General features: G+C 40.8%; 1 protein-coding gene across 3 annotated transcripts in view; it reads left to right on the top strand.

The window, feature by feature from the left end:
* RHOBTB3 (Rho related BTB domain containing 3) overlaps positions 1–5,735 on the top strand; it is a 50,922-nt gene extending 45,187 nt beyond the window's left edge. For all 3 annotated transcript variants that reach the window (XM_079797529.1, XM_079797530.1, XM_079797528.1), the window contains one exon: positions 5,439–5,735. In XM_079797529.1, the coding sequence (XP_079653655.1) occupies positions 5,439–5,554 (116 nt within the window). In that variant the 3' untranslated portion in view covers positions 5,555–5,735. The remainder of the gene's footprint in view (positions 1–5,438) is intronic.
* The last annotated feature ends 6,948 nt before the right edge of the window (positions 5,736–12,683 follow it).

Here is a 12,683-nt window from a genome sequence, read left to right as displayed (position 1 = left end):
AAGGAAATTAAAGATCACCTAATCAAGTAGTCTCAAACTCTACACAGAGAACTCGCCTTGGAGATGCTTGAAGGTCTTCTGGGGTGGGGTGGAGAGTGGGGAGTGAGAGAGGGAAGAGGAAGGAGCCAAGAGAAGTAGAGGGAAGACAAGGCTACGTTTGTGCTTCTTGGATATTTTCCTCAAACCTTCAACCAGAGTAATTCCACTTTTATCTGCTTTATATCTTAGCCTTCCACATAAAATCTTACTTGTATAAGAGAATCTGCTGCTAAAACAAAGTGAAAGTGCCTGGTTTCATTCAGCTACTTGTACAGTTAAGGAAACCAAGAAATAGTCAGTTTTTGGCAGACGCCTTGACAGACATTCATAGCCAGACAACAAACATTGAATGGCGAGTGGAAGCCTCTTTATGTAGAATTCAACTCCTAGTGCTGTAGAGTAACAAAACAAATCAAAGCATCACAGCACAGACCATCCACTTTGTGCAAGAAAGAAACAAAAAAGCACGTTCTGCTTGCTGTTAGTATAGACATTCTTATACAGTTATTCGTTCAGAAGTCAATTAAAATGAAATGAAGGAACATTTCGATTTCAGAACTACCTTCATTATGCTACCTCAGGTCACCTTCACTTGTAAACAAAAAATAAGGTTTATTTTCCACTTACTATATTGTATAAATGCATGATACACATGGAGAACGCTGTTACAACCTAGGAGAAAGATGCCCTGTAAGTCCTTTGAGTTATTAATTTTTATTTGGTTACTTATACAATTACCTATAAAGGATATATGACCCCCTGGCATAGTGCAAAGCAGGGCCCGAGGGTGTAGTTTGAAAAGGCGTGGTAAGAAGGTGAGGCTGTGTCGGTGATTTTCTGTGTTCCTTTGAGGGGAATGAGAGGGTGTCACGAGAGCTCTGGGTCCGTGGTGCCTGCTTATGTCCAGGGCCCGCAGTGATCCTCCTGTTGGGCAGGAAAACCCGCTGTGGGTAAGGGAGAATTTGATAGTCTAAATAGATGGTCACAAACTGGTAGTCTGTTTGGACCACATGGTTTTTGTTTGTTTGTTTTAAATTGAGTGTCAACATTTAAAAATTGTAACGTGTTACATTTAAAAAACCTAAATTTTTGTCTTCTTTTGAAAAGTTGAAGATCTGGCTACTCTGGCCCATCTGTACTAAGACTAAGCAGTCGCTGCCATGTCTTCCAGAGTGTCACAGTCACCTCTCCTCCATATTGCCTTACACCTGGCCCACGTCACAGGGTCACTTTCAGTTCAAAAGGGTTCTTGTCACAATCACTTCAGAGCTTTCGTAAAGAATTGCCTATTTTAGTTTGAAAAATTATCAAATTATTACTGGAATTCTGCAAATTGTTTTAACGGAGAATTTTTTCTTATTTAGGGGTGTTTAGAAATTGAAAGGTGAGACTGGAAAAGATGTCTTGTCAATTCTAGCACTAATGCATCGGAACTCAGTAAAATAGCTCAATAAATATTAGACATTTTATAGACTGGACTCATGAAAGCAAACAGCAGTGCATAGGAATATGTTACCATTGGCATTTATGGAGCCATTATTCTCACAGCTAGTTTAATTTAAATGAATATTATATTATGTATTTTACTAGAGACCCGATGCATGAAATTCGTGCAAGAGTAGGCCTTTGTAGCCGCGGCTGCCTCGATCCTCTCTCGCAGCCACGGGTGGTTGCCTCGATCCAGCAGCTGCAGCCCCGGCTTCGTCCCAGGAGGACATCCGGGAGGATGACCGGTCTGATTAGCATATTACACTTTTATTATTATAGATACTATGGAGTTTTTTTGTCTTGTTTGTTGTTGTTGTTCGCCAGAGCTCATCTGTGATAACATTTTTTCTGTTATTTTATCTTAACTAAGGGAGTACTTTTATGTCACCTTTGCTTCTTAGTGAAACGTAGAACTAATTTTCCTGAGTAGCTAGGTCATTTCTCTTTATTCAGGCCAGACCTTGTTAATCCAAATTACAATAGTTGAGGTCAAACAGTAGATGGAGAAGTAGAAACTGACTTAGCAGGAGGAAACCTGAGTTCCCACAGAAGGGAATACTGATAAGAAACAAGCTTATTCACCCAGCAAAATACCAAAAAACCTTAGAAATGTGAGGTACCAGGTATTTTAGAAAGTGGAATGAGGCTTGGGGCTGAAAGCAGTAGACTTACTTTCATGTTGATTAAGAAGCTTTTGCCATACACAGTACCACCCAGGCAGGTAACTGCTTCTCCTTCATCACCACTGGAGATGGCAGGTTCATTCCTAAAGAAATTAAACACAAAAAAATGTGATAAAAATCATGAACTTTTGGTATAGTGGAGATGGGCAAGGAGCTGGACTGAAAACATGTGGGTTATGGGAAAGTTGCACATTTTGTAGTACATCTCCAGCCTCCTTCCAATACCCAGATTCTAGAATTCTGGAAGCCAGGTATTGGCTACCTTGACTCCCCTAGTCTGGACAGGAAATTGAAGCATCCTTCTCTAGCCTCATTTGTGAATTCTTTCAATGAACCCATCAGTTGTGCTTCAGTGTATTCCACCAGTCAGCAAGTCCCACCCATGCCCTAAAGATTTCCAAACAGCATCTCACTCTTCAATATAAAGAGACTAGCGGCCCGGTGCACGAAATTCATGCACCCTGGTGGTGGGGGGGGGTCCCTCAACCTGGCCTGCTCCTTCTCGCAGTCTGGGAGCCCTCGGGGGATGTCCGACTGACAGCTTAGACCTGCTCCCCACTGTCCTAAGCCATCAGTTAGACATCCTTAGTGCTGCCTTGGAGGCAGGAGAGGCTCCCAATACCGCCGCTGTGCTCGCCAGCCATGAGCCGGCTCAGGGCTTCTGGCTGAGCAGTGCTCCCCCTGTGGGAGCACACTGACCACCAGGGGGCAGCTCCTGCATTGAGCATCTGCCCCCTAGTGGTCAGTGTGCGTCACAGCGACCGGTCATTCTGCCATTCGGTCGATTTGCATATTAGCCTTTTATTATACAGGATAACTGAGGATTAACAGATATTTGAGGCAATGTCCAACCTGAAAGATAGGTACCCAAACCAAGACACAATGAATAAAAACAAGAGAGAAGTGAATAGGAAAAACCTACAATCTTTCCACCTGTGTTACTTTCCTCTGAGTCTTTGTCCCATGTGGTCTTTACTACTCACACAGAACACTTCACTTTTGATACTTCTGATCACCAAATGTGTGGGGTTTTACCCCACACCAAGCAGTTCTTCCCACCACCAGCTATGACCTGGTGTTAGTGAGAGTGCCAGATCCCACAGGTTAGGGGCTCAGTCCCACAAGACCATCCCCCACCCACTTCAGACACCAGTCCAAGTCCAGTATTTCTGAGCAACTGGTATAGATCAGAGGTTCCAATGACCCCCTCCACGGGTTCAGTTAACTTGCTAGATCGCCTCACACAAGGCAGGGATGCACTTACTTAAGTTTACCCGTTTATTAAAGGATACAGATGAATAGCTAGATGAAGAGATACATAGGGAGAGGTCTGGGGGTTCCCGAGTGCAGGAGCTCATGTCCAGTGGAATTGGAGTATATCACCCTCCCGGCACGTGGATGTGTTCACCAACCTGGAAGCTCCCTGAACCTCGTACTTTGGGGATTTTTATGGACACTTCATTTATGCAGGCATGATTGGTCATCAACCCCATTTTCAGTCCTTTTCCTTCTTAAGAGAATGGTGGGGTCAGGAAGGGGGGATGCTGAAAGTCCAAACTTCTTTTTTTAAAAATAATATATTTTTATTGATTTCAAAGGGGAAGGGAGAGAGAGATAGAAACATCAATGTTGAGAGAGAATCATTGATCCCCTACTGGGGATCAGGCCTGCAACCCAGGCATGTGCCCTTGACTGGAATCGAACCCAGGACCTTTCAGTCCACAGGCCGATGCTCTATCCACTGAGCCAAATCAGCTAGGGCCAAACTTCTAATCATGTCTTTTCGATGACCAGCCCTCATCAGGAGGCCACCCAGAATTGCCTAATTAGAATAAAAGATGATAATACCACCCAGGAAATTACAAGGCTTTCAGGAGCCTCTGTGTCAAGAACTGGGTGCGGAGACCAATATATATTTTCTATTATCTCACAAGAAGGAACTTAGAGGAATAAAGAGACACAAGAGCACAAGGAGTAGAAGAAAACAAACAAAAACCTTTAAAATTAATATCCTCAAAGCATAAGAGACAGCTATAAAAAGCAGGGATAGAATGTTACAGTTGTAAAGACAGGGAGTAGAATGGTGGTTTCCAGGGGCAGGGATAGCGAGTTGTTTAATCGGCACAGTTTCAGTTTTGCAAGATGGAGCGTTCTGGTGCTTGGTTGCACGACAACATGAATGTATTTAATACCACTTATACACTGTGCACTTAAAAATGGTCGAGATGGTTCATTTTATTTTACGTATATTTTACTACAATTTTCTAAAAAGCAATACAAGAATAGGAAGTCATTTTTGGACATTACAAAGATGATAGCAAAAAAAAACCAAAAATAATCGAAGGTAATGATATCTCCCAGAAGGAAGGACAAAAAGACCGGAAAGGAAAGTTTGAAAAAAAATGGAGGCTCAATCCAGGAAGTGAAATACCTGAATAATAGAAGTTAATACAGATAATACTAGTAAAAAACAGTGGGGAAGAAATTATCAAGAAATAATACAAGGAGTTATCCCAGGAGTGAAGGCCTTGAGACAGCAGATTGAAAAGATCTGCTCAGTGCTGTCTCCAGCATTCTGAAGCAAACCAAATTACGAATTGTGTGTGAGGAGATGAAAGACGTTTCATCACAAGCAAGGTCTCAAAAATACTTCTTATGTGCCTGCCCTTTTCAGGAAGCTAAGAAAGGTTCTGCTTCACCCAAACTAGAGAATCGACCAAGGGAAGGACCTGGCGTCAGGAGTGTCTGGACCAACACGAAAGCATGAAGCAGGCCTAGGAAGCAATAGGGTACAGGTTCGGGAGGAAAGGGTCTCCAGGGCAACACCCCCAGCCCTGCAGGGATGGATGGGCTACCTGATCACTCTGGCTTGGTGGGAGACAGGACAGAGGGGACTTTAAAAGCGTTTGGGAGGTTGTGTTAGTTACAAAAGAAAAAGAAACAATTACATGAAAAAAAAAAAGTTCATTTTCATCTCCAGGAAAAAAAAAAGTTTTATATATATAAACACATTATCAAATACTACTTGATGAAGTGATGGAAAGATGTATCCTGATGACTGATTTAACCAAAGTTGTATTTAATGATTTTGGAAGGCTTGAGGGAAGAGTAGGGAGTATATAGAAGAGCGTGGATGTCATCCATTCAACAGGAAGCCAATAATTCATACCTAAACTTGATCCCAAATAAAATATATTCAATTAACACTTTTTTTTCTAAAAATTTTAGTGGAAGAACGCAGTTTTGTTGAAAAGCACAGATGGCCATCGAATCTGTACTTGAAGCAGCTTGCGGAATACAGGAAGTATATTCACTCCCGGAAGTGTCGTTGCTTAGTGATGTAACCTGGCACTTTTATGTACACACACTTTTAAAATTACTATCATTATGAAGAATGGGATACCTCTGCGTACCAGTAAAATTCTTGTGGATGTGGCGGGGGGGAAAGTCACCATAAAGCTTAATGTGTTTACTAGCTCTCCTTGAAAAAACAATGATCGTGATCTTAAAAGGGAACAAAATATACTACACGCTAAACCTAAGGCTTCACATAGTGTATAAAGCGGTTGTGCAGCTACTTATTCCCTTTAAAATGACCTGTTGCTTTGGCGATATTAATTCCTCTCCCAGTTAAGAAACGTTGAAATGTTTTAGAAATCATGTAGGATTAATACAGAAATTTCATCATGTCTGATTAATGGCTTTGTTAAAATTAGGGGCATGTAGAGACCCAGTGTGACTATTTCTATAATGAAAAATCTAGGGGACGACTGATCAATCAGAGACTCTAGAAGTCGAATTTTGCCTGACATTTTGAATGTGAAATGACACCTGTTTTCACATCAGTGTTGGAACCATCAAAAGAAAAAAAATCTGGTTTTTGTCTGAACAACCCAACTGAGCACCTTGTCTCTGCCCTGGGATTCAGATTAGGTAGGAAACCTCAGGCAGGATGATGGTATGGGCCGGGAACTGTGTGGTAGTATAGGGTCAGAGCTTAGAAGGGCCCCTGCTTGGTTCCATCTTGAAATTCATAATAATGTTTGAAGAAGGGCCCTGCATTTTCACTTTGTGCTGTGCCTCCAAAATTAGGTCTGTCTTGTCGGGGGATATGTACTATGTTTTCTTGCTGAGACATCATTGTTCCTGAAAGTAGAAAAGAGGCACTGATACCAAGGGAAGAGAAGGAGGCATTCTGGAGGGAAGAGGGCGTGTGGGGTTCCGGGAGCTTTGGGGAAATGTGTTCCTCCCAGGGCCTCTGCCACCGCGACTAGCGAGTGAGAGATGTGTTGTGTTGTGTTGTCTTTTAAGACACTCACAGTTCTGGCTCTGTGCCAGACGAGCCAATACTTTGTGGATCATTCTGTAGGACCAGGATATTGGTAAAACTGACTGACCAGCGTGACTTTTATGCGTATTTATGAAGATGCTCATAGAAAAACGTGCTTTTTAGAGAATTGGCTATCGAAGGCTCAAGATGTTTTTGTTTTAGTGTATTTACTAAGATTAGGATGTCAGTGGCTTGAATTATTTGAATTCTTTTAAGGACCGCAAAGCTATTTGATGAGGAGTAGCATGAGTTTTGTCCTTCAAGATTACCCAGTAAGTTAAAAGAAAGGATACTTGTTCCATGTAGAGAAAACGGTACTAGGATAGAGGACAGAATTCTAGTTTCTCTTGTGTTTTATGTCAACAGAAATAATTACACAAGCAGAGAGAGAGAAAACCAGATTACTGTGTTATTGTTGGCATTATTTTCATCTGTAATAAAATTCAGTATTAGATATATGTATTTTTTAATTTTCAATTACTGTAGAATACATATAGTTTCCCAACTGTCCAAAAGTTTGATTAAACAGTTTGACACTATAGTATTAGAATCACATACAGTTAGTCCTTGGATGTATACCAACACTGTCAGAGAGGAAAAATAAAAATTCTCTACATATTTCTCCCAAGAAACCGGATTTTAACTGAATTGTGTTTTAACTGAATTGTGTTGATGAAGATTACTGGAATGCATTTTGTCTTTTTGAATTTTAATCACTTGAGCTAATCAACTTGGCAAATCCCAGTGGGCATGCACTAGCATGGTAAAGAGTAGACACTGTAGTGGATTTCCAGAAATTCATTCACTTTTAAGAACTTTTAAAATGCAGTGACAGCATTTTATTCTTCATAAGCATATGCTTACCCCTATATGAATTAGAGCACTTTAAAATTCTCAATCAGTAACTTTTAATCTAGGAAATTGAAACATAAAAGTTCTAAAGCAAAATATATTCTTGCAAATACTATTTAACATTAAAATGTACTACATATAGGTTTTAGGTTGTTCGGTTGGAGCTGAGTGTGGAAGTTGATGCTCTATTGTTTTTATTATAAAAACATGTAGTTTTTATTATAAAAGTTCTTTACCACCCGTGTGAGCGACTCAAACACGCAAATGTCATGGCTCTTCAGAGCTGCTCAGAATAGTAATCAAATTAGTTTTGAAATCTAGATTAAATATTTGAATTCACTCAATTTAAAATAACAAGACATTATAAAATAATCTCTAGCTATCTTGGAGAAATGAGTACTCTTTTGGTTTTGGTTTTAATTGAAAGATTATTTCTATATGAATGTGTGCTCTGTGCTCATCTCTGCTTCAATATATTTACCAATCATTTTAATTAGAGAAGAGACTGTATGGTAGAGCTAAGGCCTTCTCTTTCTGGGCCAGGTTTTCACCTTATGTAACCCTTTGTATACTTCTGGCTACTCTGTGTCATACTGTAGAAAAGCAGGCTTGTAATAGAGAAGTTTCAGCAACATAACTGAAATTCATTTAGTCCAAGCCAGCATGGTGGCTTCGTATTGGGCAGTAGCAGAAAACTGAAGATTTGGATAAATTTGACTTTCAAGACAGATAAACTTTTCAACTATTATTTTTAAAACTACACTACACTGATACAGTTAATTATACAAAAAAAGTCCTCAAGAGTATTTTATTTTATTTAAAGCATCTGTTTAATTAAATCTTTAATAATTTTGCAAAGAAGGATATGTGTGTATTTTAATATAGCCTGATCTGAATTTATATGTTTTTAGCTTTAGTATTTAACATTTTGTAACAAATAAACCTTTTTTAAAAAATAAGTTTACCACAGTGTTCTATCGTTATTTTATCTTGGATGTTGAAATGCTGGAGTGAATTTGGGAATACTGCCTTGTGTTTATCGAGTATAATTATGTTTCACAAAAAATTTCCATTATGTGTACAACTTTTAGAATATTGCTGATATTGTAGATGATTCATATGCGTGTAATGAAAGAAATTTATAACTTCTATAGAAAATTATATTTAGCAGCTATTACCACAATTTCTCCTAACAATATAATAGTCTTTATTTAGAAAAAGTGCTTTGATAATTTTTTAGCATAGAAATGAGCCTTCTGCAGGCTTGAATGTTGGCTCTGCATAATGGACTTAAGAATTTGGAACTTTTACCCTGGCCGGGTAGCTCAGCTAGTTAGAGCGTAGTCCTGCTATTCCAAGGTTGCAGGTTCTATTCCCGTCAGGGCACATACAAGAATCAGCCAAGTGGAACAATAAATTGATGTTTATATATATCTCTCTCTTCTTCTTTCTCTCTCCTTTTCTCACTCTAAAATTAATCAATACATAAAAATTTAAAAACAGCCGAAACCGGTTTGGCTCAGTGGATAGAGCGTCGGCCTGCGGACTGAAGGGTCCCAGGTTCGATTCCGGTCAAGGGCATGTACCTTGGTTGCGGGCACATCCCCAGTAGGGGGTGTGCAAGAGGCAGCTGATTGATGTTTCTCTCTCATTGATGTTTCTAACTCTCTATCCCTCTCTCTTCCTCTCTGTAAAAAATCAATAAAATATATATTAAAAAAAAAGAAGATGTGTCTTTCATAGGATATGACATTTCTTTCTTTAAAAAAAATTTAAAAACATATTTAAAAGTTTTTAAAAAAATATTTTTTATTGATTTTAGAGAGGAAGGGAGAAGGAGAGAGAGAGAAACATCAGTGCTGACAAAGAATCATTGATTGGCTGCCTCCTGCATGCCCCCGATTGGGGATCAAGCTGCAACCCTGACTGGTCAACCACTGATTCATGCTATCTGGGCTATTTAAAAGTTTAAAAAAAAATAGAAGAAGAATTTGGAACTTCTCAGAGCTGAGGAGCCCAGATAGGAGCAGGAGAGAGACCAGGAAGCCCTAACACGTGGATAGATTATGCACTGTATATTACAACCTCTCCCCAGGGTTCCCACATTGTCAGTAAAGGCTACTGTATCCATAAAGTCCTCCACAGTTGCTTTGGAATAGTGTTCCTGACACAAATCTGACCTGGGAACACACTCTCCTAGAAGACAACTGTTGCCTATGGAAGAACCTTCACAGTCCTCATTGCCTTTCATAACCTATCCCATCTTTTCTACTTTGACATTCGGGACTGTTCATCCAGATTATCTATTTACTTGCACATCTCGTACACTTCCTATGGCTTGGTTTGGGTTCCCATTCCCTGTCTACTTTGCAAACTCCTGCATATCCTGTAAAGCCCAGCTTAAAAATCCTATCTCTTTTGCTTTCTATGACTCTCCCAGGAAGAATTAGTTGCTTGTACATGTGTCTTTATTAGCTCTTTTTTTTTAAAAAAAAAATTGATTTTAGAGAGGGAGAGGGGGAGAGAGAGAAAAACATCAATGATGAAAGAGAATCATTGATCAGCTGCCTCCTGCACGCCCCCTATTGGGGATCGAGCCCACAACCCGGCATGTCCCCTTGACCGGAATCGAACCCGTGACCCTTCAGTCTGCAGGCCGATGCTCTATCCACTGAGCAAAACCAGCTAGGGCTTTCTTAGCTCTTTTGTGGTATTTATTGCCTATTAGGTATTGGTGGTCTCTACTGGGCAAGAACTTGAGAGCAGGGACCATGTCTTGATTTTCTTTGTGAACCACTCTCCAACCTTCCACTAAGCACAGGGACTGACTCAGGCTGTATGTTAAATAAATGGCACTGAAAAGGCCAGCTTGCCTCAGCTGGAATAGTCAAAACTTGCAAATGCAAATGAAAAGTATGCTCACACTTGAAGCTCTGTGTGCCGTCTCAGGAGTAGCCTGAGTTAATAGTCATGAGACCTGGGGTGACCAGGGCAGCTGGCTGGCTGGAGAGTTGATGAACATACAATGGAAAAGTGATTAAGTGTTGGGCCATTGAGGGGGGGTGCAGAACATGTACAAAATGATCCTTGGGGACACCTGGGCCTGGGAGTCTCTATTGGAGATTGGGCAACAAGATGCATTTGGGGGTGCAGAAGAGTTCTTATTGGACATAATGAGGCAGAAATGGCTTCCAGTGTTAAACATAGTGTTTGACTTCATGCAAACAATTCCATAACTGCATGCAAATGATTCCCCTGGCATGCAGCAGGCTATGTCCTCAAAACCTTAGTTGTCCGGCCTACTGTGACAGCTAAATGCTCAACAATGAGCTAATGATCAGCGTTCGTCTGGGAGTGACTGACTTTCTCTTTTACATGTTCAAAGCAAAGAGCTCTCTTATTTGCTCCCATTTAGGAAAACAGCATGCAATTTAGTGGCCACAGTGTATTATTTTTTAAATGAAGTGGAAAGGAGATGGGATCTCAGCCCTTCTTCCTTTGTAGGAAACCTGGCCTGAAAGATCCTCAGGGGAGTACTGTAACTCAAAAACAAACCAAAACATTTTCCCTAAAGGCAGCATAGGCCCTCATCTATGACTTAGTGCCTGTCTTGTTTACAATGACAGATTTTGCTACTACCTCAGAATACATTTTTTTTTTTTGCCTGAAAATGGTCTACCTTTTCGTTTTCTGCTTTTTAAAAAAAAGACTCAGCTGCCCTTAAGAATTGAAAGCGATATTGAAGCACAGTCATAAATAACTAACTTTTAAGCCAAGGGCCTATAGGACAAATGTTTGGTTAAACCAGTTTTGTGAGCCCTAGGACTGCTTATCACAGACAGCAGGAAATTACTGATTAGCCACTGCCCCTCACACAGGCAACCAGTATGTCCAGATGGCAGCTTAGGAACCCCTGGCGTCTACTAAGTCCCATACAAGATCAGCCTTTCTTACCATATTCATTAAAAATAGTGAGGGTTGTAAAATAGAAAGCTTTGTTGTTGGTGGTGATGTATAGCTTAGGAAAATGCCCAGGCAATTCCTCAGGCTCCTGAGCGCTTTTCCTTTCCTCCTCCTGATTGGAGTATCTTGCTTTCCCTTCACTTTTAGTGACTTTAAGGCTGTAGGAAAACAACTACAATTCCCCCATTTATGTAGATGATTTCTATTTTCATAGAAATTTCATGTCTGAGTCTGTCCCCATGGTCACCTAGGTGACAACACATTGTTGTTCTTGGGTCGTCTGTCCCCTTGGTTGGAGGAGGAATGGGGGAGGTTTTCTCAATTTACAGAGACTTCCTCTGAAGAGCAAATTGCCTCCAAGTGAATTATGACATATCAAAACCCCGAGAGGCCACAAATAGAAGCCCTGGTGATGCTAGGAGGGCCGATTCCAATTCTGCAATGCCCAGGGGAGGTTCAAATGCTTAGCTTGGCCAGATGGAAGTAAAAGTTAGGACATTTCCTTGGCAAGAATTCAAATGTAAAGACCATTTAAATAAAGTAAATAACATTTTCCTAAGCTATACATCACCACCAACAACAAAGCTTTCCCTATTTTACAACCCTCACTATTTTTAATGAATATGGTAAGAAAGGCTGATCTTGTATGGGACTTAGTAGACGCCAGGGGTTCCTAAGCTGCCATAGGGTACCAGTCTGGACATACTGGTTGCTTGTATCTTGTATCTTCTGGCATCATTTCCAAAACATAATAGTTGCTTAAGAGACGTCTGCTAAATGTAACAGCACACAGTTGACAAGAGTTGCTAGTCTCCAAGATGACAGTGTTGACTCTGATGGCCCATTTCTGCTTAGGGCCCAGGGCGTTTAGCCCTGTGAAGAGGGATGGAGGACACTCACAGCAGAAGGGACTTCAAGGGCAGGGCCTTCAGGGAGGGGCAAGTGTGGGAGGGCTGGAGATCCAGGTGAGATACCCCAGCAGTAACTTCGAGAGACTTAGGGACCCGGGTCATGCAAGCAGAGGTGTGATGACGTGAAATTTCTGTTATTACTGTTGGTATGAACTCCATCGGCGGGTGAGGCCTGGGGAAATTGAGGTATTACTTACTATTGCAATATTATCACTTATTGCACTGTTACTAATGCCAGGCACGATTCCTGTATTATTTCCTTTAGAAGAGACAGTAGAGTGCAGGAGAGTAGTCTGGTGGGGTGACTAAACACAAGGGTGATGAAACCAGACTGCCCGGTTTGAATCCGATCCCAGCTCCGCCTCTCACGTGTGACCTCGGACACACGAAGTGACCTCTCTGGACATTGTTTGCTCA

This window comes from Cnephaeus nilssonii (genome assembly GCF_951640355.1).
Source record: "Cnephaeus nilssonii genome assembly, chromosome: 2".
Classification (NCBI taxonomy): Eukaryota; Metazoa; Chordata; class Mammalia; order Chiroptera; family Vespertilionidae; genus Cnephaeus; species Cnephaeus nilssonii.
The sequence above is the reverse complement of the archived record's forward strand: the minus strand, read 5'-3'. Positions and strand labels throughout refer to the sequence as shown.